The sequence below is a fragment of the Ailuropoda melanoleuca genome, chromosome 13 (assembly GCF_002007445.2).
Source record: "Ailuropoda melanoleuca isolate Jingjing chromosome 13, ASM200744v2, whole genome shotgun sequence".
Lineage (NCBI taxonomy): Eukaryota > Metazoa > Chordata > Mammalia > Carnivora > Ursidae > Ailuropoda > Ailuropoda melanoleuca.
In genome coordinates, this window is record NC_048230.1 from 43,297,988 (window position 1) to 43,313,472 (window position 15,485).

Here is a 15,485-nt window from a genome sequence, read left to right on the forward strand (position 1 = left end):
AAGCACTAACAACAGCTACTGAATATTTGAATATTCAATACTGAATGTTGAACAGCTTTGAACATCTGTCTCGCAGGGCACACCAGCGCGCCTGCTTCTCTCAGTGCTGTTGCCAAGGGACTGAGCTAAACCTCTCTGGGCTGACGCCAGCTGCCCTCCCAACAATCCCCACCCGCTTGCACCGATGCCAAGTTCGCCCACAAAGCCCCCAGTGCCGAGCGCTCACTTCCCTTCTCAGTGCCGTAGTACACCGTGGGGAATGCACTTGTGCAGTCTACATTCCAGACTACTGCCCGAGGCAGAATCACTCTCTCAATTTTAATTGCTCCGACTGCTCAGAGCCAGGCTGCTTTCCAGAAAGTCTGTACCTATCGACACCAACATAAACATTCCCTACACCCTTGCAACACTTAGGGTGGTTATTAAACCTTGGATAACCATGGATCGCATCCGAGTCACCTGCAAGGTCCAACAGTTTTCGTGATTACCTGTGTTTTTCTAATTGCTATCTTTCCTAGACAGCATCTGAGTTCAGCTTCTCAAGCGTCTTACCTTCCGGTTGGCTTCCTGTCATGTCCTCCGAGTTGCCGCCGACGCCCCGCGTGTACCCGTTCCTCTTCCGCCGTACCAAGCTGTGCTTCTGAAGCCGGACCCCAGCGCTCCTATCTTGTGCCCGGCGCCCGGTGCACAAACCCAAGGCCAGGCTGGGGCAAGGATTTACAGTCTGCGTCTTCCGCCTCCGAATTCCCTCCCTCCCGTCCTTAAGAAAGGGGGTCCAGTACAGGGACGGCTGCCGCGTCCTGGATGGAGACAGCGCGGCTGCGTGTGGCCGGGGCTGTGGTGTCCCAGTCTCTGCTGCTGGCGCGGGGGCACCCGCACACACTGCCTGAGACTTGTGCGCTCTCTCTGGGTCGGGGGTTCCTATGGGAAGTCCCCTTCACACACCATACGATTCCGTCAGCATCGCCGGATGACCCTGAACGGGGTCCCAAGCTGCCCAGCACCCACGGCGTTCGCAGCGCCATCATCCTGACCAGTGTGGCCGGTCTGCAGAGGCGGACGGTTCTGCCGCTTCTGTTTACTGTTCGAGAGACCAGAGAACGGGCGAAGGGCCTGTTGCCCGGATCACACTGCACGTCACCAGAAAACCTCGTGGCACCTTAAGAAACAAAAATTATAGGGGCGCCCAGCTGGCTCAGTCAATGGAGTGGGCGACTCTTGATCTCAGGGTCGTGAGTTCAAGCCCCACGCTGGGTGCAGAGATTACTTAACGTTCGGAAAAAAAAAGAAAGAAAGAAACAAATTAGAGTTTATGATAAAAGTTCTAAACGTTTAATGAAAAAACTCCAGGGCACTGCATTATTTACATGTGGATAAGAAAAGAACACCAAGGGCTCGTGCCGGGGGCTGTCGGAGAGCTCACACAAACCCCGTCACCCAGCCTCCGAGTGCTTCCCAGCTGGAGCGCAGGGCAGGCGGACGGTCGCCGGCTCATCGGCACAGCGGGCTCCTCAGATCAGATCAGCCACTGAGAGAAAGAAAGGTACAGGTACAGGTGAGGGATAACACAAACAATGAAAACGCAGAGCTCTCGCTGGAGGCTCACAGGACTTCCCCAAAACAAACAGGAGAAGGGCTCCAGTGTCCCCACCCCAGGGACAGGTGGCCACTCACCGTTCATGGGCATCTCGTCGATCTGGGTGGAGTAGTACTGCTCAATGTCCCTCAGGATGCGGATGTCGTCATTCTTCACAAAGTTGATGGCCACCCCCTTGCGGCCGTAGCGGCCTGACCGCCCGATTCTTCAAGGGCAGAACAAACCGTTTCAGTAAACGAGCAGAAAAGGTGACGGTAAACCCGCCAACAAGGAGAACCCTGAGAAGCCTGCCCGTACCTGTGTATGTACAACTCTCTGTTATTGGGCAGGTCGTAGTTAATGATGAGGGACACCTGCGGGACATCCAGCCCCCTGGCCCACACGTCTGTGGAGATGAGCACCCGGCTGTAAAAAGAGAAGGAATTTGAGGCAATCGCCTTAGTCATAAAAGTTTTAGACTGGCGGGCGCCTGGGTGGCTCAGTCAGTTAAGCGTCCAACTCTTGATTTAGGCTCAGGTCGTGACCTCAAGGTCATGAGATCGAGCCCCACATCAGGCTCCACGCTCAGCACAGAATCTGCTTGTCCTTCTCCCTCTGTTCTTCCCCCCACTCTCTCTAAAACAAATAAAACCTTAAAAAAAATAAGTTCTGGACTGGGTACGAGTTGAAAACACATCGGGTCACCCTCACACGGGCCCCCAGCAGGTGTGAGGGGTCACGGACGGAACCAGACCTGTGCAGAAGGGCACTCTGCGTACTTAGTTGTACTGGGTTCCTGTGCGCTACCAAATGATAGTTCAAGTACCTCTCGTTGTTCTGCGTTACCCCTGTCAACCATGGGGAGACACAATTTACTTCTGCCTAAGGAGTCAGGAATGGTGGCGTCACTGACTCCCGTGCCGGGTTCACCATGTCTTCAAATTTGAACTGCACCCCACACCACTCTGCCCGTCAGCCGGGACAGGATCTGACACACCACCGGCCTGCACCGTCCAACACGGAGGCCGCCAGTCTGCCTGCCCGCCTGCCGCGCACCCACAATGTGCCTGGCCTGGAATGGAATGCTCTGGATGTGTAAAATACACACAGGATTTTGAATACTTAGGGAAAAAAGCAAAAAAACCTTAATTAAAATTTTTAATGCTTATTACATGTTGAAAATGTTGAAATGATATGCCACATCGGGTTAAATAAAATTTATTAAAAATCAACTTCACCTGGTTCTTTTTATCTGTTTTACCATGGCTACCAGAAAATCCCAGGTTACATTTATGGCTTGAATTGTAGGTTATTGGACACGACTGGTCTAGAAGCACTGAATATGAAGGAACAGTAACATGGGAGAAAAGAGTTCAAAACAAAACAGGAAAGTGTCCCACCCACATCATCACGACACGCGCAGCCCCAGGGGGAGGAGAGAAAACAGGACCCCAGCCACGCTGGCAGGGGAGGCCAGGCTTGGGGGGTCAGACGCCTGCCAGACAGGAGCAAAGACGAGGGCCACACTCAGACACATCAGGGCAGAAACAGAAGCAACAGCAACACACCAGGGGGCTGGGCAGGTTCTTCCAACACAAACACCTGCGTCCCCAGAACTCTCAGCAAATCCCACCCTCGAGATGTCGGAAGGAGGCATTTCCAAGTGAAGCAAACACTTCCAGACAAACTAAAACCCGCACCTTGTCCCTGGCAGCCCCCAACCACACACACAAAGACATCCTTCGGGGAGAAGGAAACGCATCCCAGACGGAAGGTCAGGGACGAAGGAAGAGAGAAACAAATGGTGAATACGTGTCTGACCGTAAACACATTCTGTCACATGGAGCAAAGACATTGTGTGGAATTTCCACAGAAGGACAGGGTCACGACGTAACCGCTTCCAGCCTCTGTGGGCAGGGACGATGGCCCCAGTGCCCATCACGACAGCAGAGGACAGACACGCGCTGTGCTAAGGGGGCTACTCAACGAACGGAGGCACGAACATTTTCCAAACCCAGAACTGCGGAGAAAGAACAACAGTAAGAAGAAATCCAAGATAAACGAAGAAATCGGAGAAGGAACACAAGAAATAAAATGCACTCACGACACGGTCAGTGTAAACTACCACACCAGCGTCGGCATTAACAAAACCGCACCCACGGCTCCAGTTAAGGGACCGCGATCACCATCAGACTACAGGAAACCCAAACCGAAACACACGGAGAGCCGCGGGCGCCCAGGACAGCGTGGCTTCCGACTGCAAATGGGAGGCCGCGGGCGTGAGGTGCCTGGAGGGGAAAGCCGCCCGATGCGGCCACCGTGGCTGCATCACGGCAGGACCGGAGACAGAAGGCAGCCCCAAGGAGACAGATGCGTCCGTGGCGAAAGCTGCTCCTCCGCGGACAGAGTGATTCCGCGTGTGCACGCCCGGCCTGAGGACACAACCCGCACAGGCACCGCGAGCCTCCGGCAACTGCACCCACCACCCGCTGGAAGCCGCCGGGATGGCGAAGAGAAACAGAGGCAAGGACCCAGGGCATCTGCACCGCACGGCGCTCGGCCTGTGAACGCGCACACACACGCAGCACCTGAAAGGGGAGCGTGCCCTGGGCCGCCAAGTGCAGCTGAATGTAAGCCAACAAAGCACGTTCTCGGACCACAGTGGGATTAAGCTAACGACCAACCACGGAAAGATGAACGGAAAATCTCCTTACTCAGCAACAACGAAACGCTTCAAAGAAGCCAACCAAGCCACTCAGCGAAGGCCACCACCGCTCAAGCCACCCTAGGGCCACCTCGGCAGCACCCATCACAGCCAGGAGCGTGAGGGAATCCAGCACAGGCCCCAAGTGGAGAGCCCAGGGACCACCACTGGCAGGACCGGGTGTGGAGAGAGCTGGCCCACCTGGCGCCGGACCGGAACTCCTTCATGATGGACTCGCGCTCCTTCTGCGGCATGTCCCCGTGCATGGACGAGACCGTGAAGTTGGCTTCTCTCATCTTCTCTGTCAGCCAGTCGACCTGCACGTCAAACCAGCACACGCCGCTGTAAGCTCGGAAACCAAACCAGACGGTGTGTTCTGGATTTTACCGCAATCATCTAAGCAGAACCTCGTCTACGGTGAACACTCAGAGCGCAAGTGCTCTTGAAACTCGGACCAACCTTCGCTAGACGTGCAGAGTGCTGCACTTTCCCGAGCACTGTCAGGGTAAGACTCCTCTTATTTGTTCCGTGTAAACTCCTCAAGGGAAAGGAAAGACCATCTCTCACTGTTCTCATTTGAAATTCAAATTTGCATCTTTTTTGGAAGGTGGCCCAACTCCTTTTCCTGTTTCAAGGGAGCCGCCAGGCGCTCTCGGCTGCATCTGCACACGAGCATCACTTGGGAGCCCACGAGACCCAGGCCCAGGTCCCACCAGTGACTCCCAAGGCTTCGGTGGTGCGACCAGCGTCAACACCTCTGCACAGTTCACTGGACACGCCCGACTGTTCACATCTGAGCCTTTACAGACGAGGGCTGATCTGCGTTCCCGAGAGAACCCACCCTCAGTTTGGGCCAGAAGGACGCTGAACAGCTCGGGTGGCTGCCTACCTTCCTTTTGGTGTTACAGAAGATGACCGCCTGAGTGATGGTCAGCGTGTCATAGAGGTCACACAGTGTGTCAAATTTCCACTCTTCCCTCTCCACCGCCACAAAGAACTGCTTGATGCCTTCTAGAGTCAATTCATCACTAGAAGACAAAGACAAGTCCTGTGAACACATTCTCCCGCCCAGACCTGAGGGCATACACAAGCCAAGCGCCCCGGCGCCCGCCTCACCCATGGCGGCCCCCGCCCCTGCGGCCGCAGCCCCGCAGCGGTCAGCACTTCCGCTGCACAGGCCACATGCCGACCAGTCAGCCTTCAACGGCCGCTACCCCGCGTATTATGTATCTTACTCCCACAACGCTGAGGGAAAACACCATCAGCTACCGGATAAATTTGGAATTACTGGGCCAAAGGGGAACACACATATAAAAGCTGGCTTTTCAAAATAGAAAATAGAGAAGAATTTTCACGTTTTAAACCTCAGACACAAGCTACGTGGCTACGTTCTCACACCGCCCAGAAGCAGGGCATTCTCACCGCTTCACCAGGATGCGGATGGGGTCCGTCATGAACTTGTTGGTCATCTCCAGGATTTCGTGAGGCAGCGTGGCGCTGATGAGCACCACCTGCGTGGCTGGGGGCAGGTACCTGTACACGTCGTAAATCTGCTCTTTGAAACCTGGGACAAAGGAGAGGCACGGTGAGTCCTGAAGGCTGCACTCTCTGACACAGAAGTGGCAACGGTGAGGCGTAAGGCTGTACGAGGACTCTCTTCCAGAGCCGGGAAATCCACGCGCCCCGCTCCTCCGCTGCTCCCCGGTGGGCTCTGGGGATCACAGCCCCCACCCGCCCGAGAGGCCCGGGTGCCGACAGTTAAGAGCGACAGAAACCCAGCCCCGGTCGCCCGCCTCAGACGCCTGCTGGCGGTGACGGCTCCATCCTAGCTCTGCCGCCCTGTGGGGATCTGCCACAGTGACGGGAATCCAGAGAGCGGCATTTTTACAGAACCATCTTCCAGTTATAAAACTCCCACCCACGGAATCATGATGATTGTGAACTGAAAACTAGGACATCACGCGTCAACTGCACCTCAATCTGCGGCACCTGGCCCACGGGTCACCACCACCACCTCCGTCTGGCGCGGGCAGGATGGGGTCAGCAGGTGAGCGTGTGAGAATGCCCAGAGTCCCGCGACCCCTGAACAGACCGGGACGCTGTGACACACAAACTACTGAGCCCAAGATCTGCATTTCTAACAAATTCCCAGAGGACACGGACGCTGCTGGTCTGGAGACCTCACTCTGAGAAGTGCTGCCCACCGGACAGGAGCCAAAGAGCCACCGGCAGCCATGGCTTCCTCGGACACTAAGGAAGCCCTAAGTGCTGTGGGTAACTGTGTGTCCTCTCAGCTGAAGACCAGCCCTCAGGGACCTGGACGCTAGGAGAACCACCGAGAACCACACCTGCACTGCTGGTCAGCGCAGAAAGGCAAGCGCCTCCTTCACCTGGGTGACCCTGATGCCTGGGAGACGCCCCATCAATCCCCGGTAATGAGGCGGAGACTGAGGGGGAGGGTGTGTGCAGGCAGGGAAGATGACATTGTAACAAGGCCCTGGCTCAAGGTGACATTTTTAGGATGTGTTTCCCCACCGTGGACTAAGCACAGCTGTCATCACTGAGGGGCGTTACGTACCCGTCCTCAGACATTTTGGTAGAAACACATAAAAAGCCTAAAAAATACACATCTCAAGTCTAGAAATTCATCTTATTAACTGGTTAAAGAATAAAATCAGCCTAGACAACCAATAAGACAACTAGTTAAATGACAGAGTATGTGGACAAGACTACCCCGTTGCCACAAAACCAGCTTCTCTGCCACACCGTTGTGCCCCCACAATCCACAGCACGCATTTCTACACGCCCCACCTCGAGCACACGCCTCCCCATCTATGCCGACCCCAGACACACAAGGGGTAACGCTGCGGATACCATGGTTCTGGCTGAGACCAGCCTCACCCCCACCCCACCCTTCCTACCCCCACCCACCCGGTGAGAAGAGCAAGGTGCACGGGGTTCCCGTTCGCAGCAGCCCCCAGGGCACGGGGCTTTCTGCTGATACCCAGAGCGCTCGTATTTGCGGCATGTTTCGACTCTAGGACGTGAACAAGTGAACAGGAGAAACAAGGTCAGGAGGAAATCTAGGCTTTTGTGACTCATACCTTTATTCAACATCTCATCTGCCTCATCCAACACCAGCATCTTGATGGCACGTGTCCTCAAACTCCTGCGCCGGATCATGTCTGTAGAATCAGTTTGAAATCGTTAGACCTCAGGCTACGAGGAAGCAGTCGGGCATTCCACCTGGTTTCGGAGCATTTCAGAGACCTTCTGCCCACTTCTTACACGTCACCCACACGCCAACACTCCAGTGTGCAGCACGGCAAATGGAGAACAGTGCTGGGTCGTTCAAGCGTGTCTTACAAACACTACCCACCGCACAACTTTTACAGACAAAAGCGCTTACCAAAGACACGCCCGGGTGTGCCAGCCACAACGTGCTGCCCATAGTCCAGCTTCCTGATGTCCTCCCCCACGTTGGTGCCCCCGATGCAGGCATGGCACTGGACGTTCATGTAGTCCCCCAGAGCGAGCAGGCCCTGAATTAAAACAGGGGTCACGTCTGGGGCCTGCCCTCAGGACCATGCTGAAGCCAGAGACCTTGGAGTTTCCCCAAAGTGATGGTAATCTCTACTCCAATATAAGATGAACCCCAAGTATTATTTATTCCCTTATTTATACAACGAAACTACAAAAAGACCCACCCTCCCTCTTCTAGGCTTTTCTTGCCAAAATGAAGTTTGTTTTACTGGCTTTTTTGTTTTGTTTTGTTTAAAGATTTTATTTATTTGACAGAGATAGAGACAGCCAGCAAGAGAGGGAACACAAGCAGGGGGAGTGGGAGAGGAAGAAGCAGGCTCATAGAAGGGGAGCCTGATGTGGGGCTCGATCCCATAACGCCGGGATCACGCCCTGAGCCGAAGGCAGACACTTAACGACTGTGCCACCCAGGCGCCCCTGTTTTACTGGCTTCTTATTATAGAAAAAATATTTTAATTACAAAACACTGGAAATACATAAAATTCATAATCCTAGCCACCAAGACACAATACTAACATCTTAATCATATATATATTAATTATATGTTTAAAATATATCGTAAAGACTTATATAATAAATCTTTACACCGTTAAGTACAAAAATAATTATTTTACTAAAACGGCTTTTTGTGGAAAAAATTATAATTCTGCGACTGCAAAAAGCTATTGGAATCACACCAGCTACACTAAAAATGACTTAGTATAAACCAGCAACTCCTGTAACAATGATTTATGACAAAATGTTAGGAATCAGGAAACAAAATTTGAAGGAACGGAAAAACAGAGTCAGATTAAATCAACCCACTGGCCTTTTACACCTGAACTAGAAAGCAGTACTTGCAAATACGGCACCACCGCTCAGCGGCTCACCTTCTGGATCTGCACGGCTAACTCTCTTGTCGGAGCCAAGATCAAAGCCTGGGTTTCACGAACCTGGTAAAATAATTTGTCAGAAAACAGAATCCTCAGTATTCTCAAGGCAGACTGCGAACTAATTCAGACGCAGATCTATTTTGAACGTTGCCATGTGTTAAGCACACATCTCATTTCTAATGGGAGGTAAATGAGCCCGAGTAGAAGTTCAAGTGTGAACCCAGCCATCGTGGGGTTCCCTGGGCAGGACTCCTGCTTGCAGACGACAATGTCCACTAAAATCTCTCTCCATTTAAATGACAAGGAATGTATGACAGGGTATGGGTTAGCTCTCATATTAGTGTGCAATTAAGAGTCTCTTAAAAAATTTGAGTCTGTACAACTAAACAGACATTTTAAAAAACTGTCCCTTTTGAACACTGTAGTTACGAGAGAAAAGGAAGAGTATCCTAGGATTAAAGGAAGGTTCATTTGAAGAGTGGCGAATTACCTGGATATCCAAACACTGGAGGACAGAAATGCTGAAGGTGGCAGTTTTGCCCGTGCCAGACTGCGATCTGTTTAAGAAAACACACGCACCGGGGTGAAGGACGGCCTACCTGGTCCCACTCACACCAGCCCAGTGCTCTGAGGGGTGGGCTGAGAAGCACGTGGGCAGCTCCTTCCGAGCTGATGCCCCACCCCCCGAGCGGACCAAGGCCTCCCCCGCGCAGTCACGGGCCCAGTCAGCAGCTGCGGCCCCTGCACCGGGGGGGGGGGGGGGGGGGGGGCGGGGGGGCCCCAANGGAGCTGCAGGGTCCACAACCCTGACAGGTGTGACAGGTGGCAGAAAAAGAGAGAGTCCCTTTTATATAAATGGAATGCTTTTCTGTAATCTGGGACTAAAACTGCCCCCCAAGATAATTTTTCTTGTAAATGAGTCTTTAAAATTAAGGCAAATCAGGAATAAAGCCATTAAGAGAGTATTATAAACCGTTCACATGTCAACTGATAAGTAAAACTGGCTAAAAATATGACAGCTTCTAGAGTAAAGGATGGAAAAACACAAAACAAGACACCTGTGGCTAAAGTCAAGGGAAGGGTTGGTGGCGAGTCTGTGGATAGGGAGAAAAGCGGTCCTCCCAACACACTCAGCTGACTAGCGCCTAACCCCCATCGGTGCCAGGGACGTACTGAGCAATGACGTCTCTCCCTTTAATGATCTGCTTGATGGCTCGCTGCTGTATGGCTGACGGTTTCTCAAAACCTGTAAAAAGAAACAGAGAAAGTCAGTTCTAACCATGAGGACACTGGAAGCTCCTTGGGGCACAGACTGTATCTTTTTTAAGCCCCCACCTGCACCCCTCCTAACCCAAAATCCGACACACAGAAGCTCTCCAGAAACAGCTGCTGAATGATTGGGCTGGACTGTATTTTTATACTAACATGGATCTTATTTGTACAGACAAAATCTCTATAAAAGAAACATCGTTGCAGAATCCAGAGGCCCCAGTTAGATTACCAAAAACACCCCAACATGTTAATGGTGGTACTCCTAAAGAACGGGTGCAAGAGGCTCGCCTGTTACTCATTCCTTCTTTTTTTTTTTTTTTTTTAATATTTTATTTATTTATTTGACAGAGACAGCCAGCGAGAGAGGGAACACAAGCAGGGGGAGTGGGAGAGGAAGAAGCAGGCTCACAGCGGAGGAGCCTGATGTGGGGCTCGATCCCAGAACACTAGGATCACGCCCTGAGCCGAAGGCAGACGCTTAACGACTGCGCCACCCAGGCGCCCCTCATTCCTTCTGTACTGACTATGTTACAATAGCCTGAATCGCTTTTTACTGTCTCCATTACTTTTTTTTTTTTTAAGATTTTATTTATTTATTTGAGAGAGAGAGACACAGCCAGCGAGAGAGGGAACCCAGGCAAGGGGAGTGGGAGAGGAAGAAGCAGGCCTCCAGCGGAGGGCCCGATGTGGGGCTCGATCCCAGAACGCTGGGATCATGCCCTGAGCTGAAGGCAGATGCTCAACGACTGAGCCATCCAGGCGCCCGTTTCCATTACTTTTTAAACTCTGAGAGCGGAAAATGAATCCAGTAACACTGCAGCCACCCCTTTCCTCTCCAGATCAGTTTGCCGGCTGTTCATGCCATCTATATCAGCACTGATTTCACAGCCTGGGTGGTTCTGTGGGGGGGGTCCACGCTGTGCTCCTTCCACATGACGCAGCCTCATGAACTAGGACACTACCCCCTCCAGCACAGCCATTACCAAAGAACGAGGCTACTCTGAAGGGATAAATATATCTTCCAAGTAAACAAAACTTGATGTACAAAAGATGTAGTTTAGTTACTTCTGGGTAGTCTTTTAAAATGTTAGTATCCCGTCTAACATTAAAACTGTAACAGATGATCTAAAACCCTCCTGATGACCAAGCACAGGGATGGGAAACTAAAAACAGTGTTTGTGGGGGCGCCTGGGTGGCACAGCAGTTAAGCGTCTGCCTTCGGCTCAGGGCGTGATCCCGGCGTTATGGGATCGAGCCCCACATCAGGCTCTTCCGCTATGAGCCTGCTTCTTCCTCTCCCGCTCCCTGCTTGTGTTCCCTCTCTCGCTGGCTGTCTCTATCTCTGTCAAATAAATAAATAAAATCTTTTAAAAAAAAATAAAAAAAAATAAAAACAGTGTTTGTGGCCAGGATGTCCTGAACGACAAAAGGCAGGCAGGACTGTCAGCCTCACCACCAAGTCTGCTGCAATGGCACTTCTCACCTCCTATCCCCTTGCTCTGTCTAAACTGTAGTAATATCAAGGACTGTTGGGTAAAACTCAGCCTAGTCCCAGGCGTTAGGCACAGATGCTGATCACTCCCATCTGCATCCCCAACCCCACCTCTTCCCAGGCTCCAGACATCTCCAACCAGATGGCTCACAGGCCCCTCACACTCACCTGCCTCCCTCAACTGCTCCCCACCTCTGCAAATGGCAGCACCACCCACCAGTTGCTCACAACACCCAGGAAGCCTCTTTCCTCTGCTGCTCACATCACCCCAACTCCACCTCAACACCATCAACTCTTCTGGACTCAGGTCCCTCCTTCCTCCCCTGCCCACCTCTCACCTCCCTTCAAATCCACAGACTCCCAGAATAACCTCCGAAAGTGCAAATCTGACCACGTCATTCCCCTGCTTAAAACCGCCAATGGCTTCCCACTGCACTTAGAAATAAAATTCAAGCTCTTCATCAGCTCAGAGGGTGCTCTGCAAGATCTGGCCCTGCCTGCCGCTCCAAAGCCGGCGAGGGCTCCCACCACGGAGGACTTCTTTCTGTTCCTGGGAGGCACTCGACTCAGTGCTGCAGGGTCCTGGCACCAGCTGCTCCCTCTGCCCGGTCCTCTCACAATGGGCTCCTTAATCCAGACCTCAGCTCAAATGTCAGCCCCTCCTGGGAGCCCCGTTACCGACCAGCCCCACTACTTCCCCGACCCTGCCCCTTCGCAACCCCATCACCTGAAGCAAGCTCGGCTCCAGGCTGCGCTTCTCCCCGAACTCACTTAAGCTCCCTTAGGGCACAAGCCTGCCGGGTTCAGTGCTAAACCCTAAGGGCCCAGACAGCGCGGGTCCCTAGCACCTACTAGGTACAAGCCCGTTATCCGCTCCGAACTGACTCCCCGGCGCCCGAAGACTTCACAGCCCTCGCCGGGCCCAGCGCGGAGCTGTGCACCCAGGACGACGCGCCGAACCCTCCGCCACCGACGCGGTGAGGGCGCGGCGTGCCAGACGCGGGTCGCCTGTCGGGGGCCCAGGGACTCCCTCCCGGCCGCGCCCCCGCCCTCCCCGCCCGCGGCCCCCGACCGTAGGCGTAGATGCCGCGCAGTAGGTCCTCCCGCAGGCCCATGGTGTCGAACGTGGGCGTCACGTCCACCTCCTCGCTGGTCTCGAATTCCACTTTGGTCATGTCTTCCTCTTTGAGGAGTCGCTTCCGCGCCGAGCCCGAAGTCGCCATCGTGGCCGTGGCCGCCATGATCCCGAGTCGGCTGAAAGCGGAGCGCGCGCCGCAGCGGAAAGCGGAAGCAGGGCCCGGCGCCGCCGGCGCCAGGAACTGACGCCACTGCGCGCGTGCGTACGAGCCTGCGTCGGGGCCGCGAGCTTCTCTCCATGTGAAAGGGGAAACGGGGCTGCCTTCAGGGAGAGGGGCGGTGCTGCTACCGCTCTCGCGCGAATTAAGATCCCGCGGGATCTCTCTAGGGGCGGGGCACCGCCCAGCCCCTATAAATACAGCGGAGGCGCCTGGGAACGGGAGTTGAGTGGGTTGCTCGGTTTCGTTTCTCTGATTTTGTTGTCGTAGTGCCGGCGGGCCTGGCGCTCCCCCCCGACGGTAGCAGCCGAGCCGGGCGCCCGGTCCGCACCCTTATTCCGCCGAGGTCCCCGGCTCGGGCGGAGGGCGCTCGCTCGCCGCGGGAAACGCAGCGCTGGCGCCCGATGGAAAAACGCAAACGGTTTCCTAGTGGAAAGCCTTGCTGACAGCCCTGATGAGGTGGCCGGGTTTTAAGCACCTAAGGAAGAGAGCCCCTGTGCGGTCGAGTGTGTGAGGGGAGCGCCCCACGCCGGGGGTGCGAGCGGGCCCCGGGCACGGCCCCCGGCTGCTCTACACCTGCAGCTCCCGGGCCCCCTGTGGGCGGGGGGCGCCGACACGCCTGCTCGGGAAGGGGGCCCGAAGGGTTTGGCTTTTCCCTGTGCGCGGGAGCCGGTCCTACCCTAAGTGCCACTAATGCCGGGCTTCACCGCTCGCCACTGGACCGGCGTCACCTCCTGACCTGGGTTCATTCTGTGTTCGAGAATCGCGCTTTTAACCTCGTGAGGGTTACACTCGCATTCTCCTTGTTTACTTGGCTTGCATGACTGGGCCTGTCTTTAATCCAGGAGCTCTCCAGGGGTGTTTGATCGCTCTCCTGTTGTGAAGGTTGATTTAGTTAAAAGTGGAAAATCGTTTCATTCACTAAACCAGACACATGTAGAGTACGGCGGGTTGCAGAGGGCTGCCTTGCCCTCGCCCTAAGGGCAGGATATGTCCAAACGCCACAAGATAGTTGACCTGATAAACAGGCCTAATAAGACTTTGCTGGTATTCGTCAAATAGTAAATATCTCTAAAGCTGACTTACTTTCTTAGGCTTTAAAATAAAATGTAGGTTGCTGTGTCTTCTTACTCCAAGGAGGATTATTCGGTGCCCTTTCTGAGGTTGTAAAAACTGTTTTGCAAGCTGTGCTCTAGGGCCCTGTTGTAAAATACACGTGCATTTCAAAGACAGCGTAAGAAAAGAATGTAAAATATCTCATGAATAGCGTTCATGTTGATTGTGTGTTGAAATGACCATATTTTAGATATACTGAGTTACATAAAATATGGGATTTCAATTACTTGCACCTGTTTTTAAAATAGGGCTACCAGAATGTCTTAATTACACTGTATGTGATATTCCTACAGGACAGTGATGCTCTAGGTCCTTCGCATGTAAAAGAACCTTGCCGAGAGTGGGGGAAAGAGTATATCGAAGATCGCTGACTTCACAAGTTGTGGTGTCAATGAGGAGAGAGAAACCCTTGCATCCCTACTAAGTGTGAGGTGGCTGATCGCGCCTTCCTGTCCGTTCACCACCCACTGAGGCTTGCCTTTGGCCTTCACACTTCTGCGCCATTTTCCTGGCAATGTCCTTTCACCGTGTTTGAAGCACACATCTTAAAAGCCTCTTCCTTTTATTTGGGGCCAATAACTGTTTGACTTTGTAGGCCAGAGTCCGTGAAACGGACAAGAGCTTTGGGAGTAAGGGCCCGGTTGTCCGTGCAGTCTCTCCTGAACAGTGCTGACCGGGAACAATGGGGAACAAGGCCAACTTGGTCTTTGTCCTTGAGGTTGATCTAATCCGATCGGTTGACACCCTCCCCCAAAATACAGTGTGTGAAGTGAGGTGCAGGACATGGCAGGGGCTGCCCTTGAACATAACAGGCAGGTCCCCCTTGGTGACCACGGGGCCTCTGGGAGGGTAAAGAGGGTAAATCCACTCTAGGGAGCCTGGAGCTGGAAGTGGGTTCAATAGATCCCAGCAGAGCCGTGTTTTTATTATGTAGGACAGACGGCCCCTGGCGACGGCAGCCGGGAGAGAGTCCCTCTCAGGAGAGGTTTTCCCGCTTCCACAGAGCCTACGCAACGCGCACCAAAGGGTCACTAGATCTGAAACGGGTTTTGCTTTATCACCGGTAGGAAGTATAATCTAGTCAGTTGTGTATCGAGAACATGCTTTAGTTACTTGCTCTATTTGTTCGAATATTTGCCCCACGTAACTACGTTGTGTTGGGCGTAGCCTCTGCTTACAACGCAGGCATGGATAGGCCCGCTTGGCTGTCAGTAACCAGCCCACTGCTTGAACACCCAGATTAATGTTTCCATTCTTTCAGAAACCTCGATTACAATTCCAGCTAGAAGGAGCAGACTAGAAATGGCCTCACTCTGAGCCCCTAAAAATGGATTTAGAGGGCTTATCACCCTTGGGCCCCTCATCCCAGGACTTCTGGTCACCCAGGGGACCCACCCATTCTGTTTGGGTGCAATAGCTCCTCTGTCTCCTGCACCTCACTTCCCACACCCTTTATATTTTGGGGAGGGAGGTTACCTTACCTGATTAGACTAATCGCAGGGAGGGCAGGGCCCCATACCTGATTTTCCCCATCGCTGTCCCGCACGTAGTAGGTGTGCCGAGATGTGTGGAGCAAGAGGGCAGGAGGAACGCAGGCTGTTCGGGAGACCCCCGA

At 53.4% G+C, this 15,485-nt stretch overlaps 1 protein-coding gene across 1 annotated transcript; it reads right to left on the minus strand.

Annotated features, from left to right (window-relative positions):
* Window positions 1-1,303: 1,303 nt before the first annotated feature.
* Window positions 1,304-12,763, minus strand: EIF4A3 (eukaryotic translation initiation factor 4A3). Its single transcript, XM_034640096.1, has 12 exons — window positions 12,532-12,763; window positions 9,869-9,941; window positions 9,186-9,252; window positions 8,693-8,755; window positions 7,690-7,822; window positions 7,385-7,465; window positions 5,703-5,844; window positions 5,170-5,308; window positions 4,482-4,597; window positions 1,895-2,002; window positions 1,675-1,802; window positions 1,304-1,528 (listed from the first exon to the last, which is right to left on the minus strand). Exons 1-12 carry the CDS (start codon window positions 12,698-12,700, stop codon window positions 1,512-1,514), a joined length of 1,236 nt encoding a protein of 411 aa, XP_034495987.1. The 5' UTR covers window positions 12,701-12,763; the 3' UTR covers window positions 1,304-1,511.
* Window positions 12,764-15,485: the final 2,722 nt, after the last annotated feature.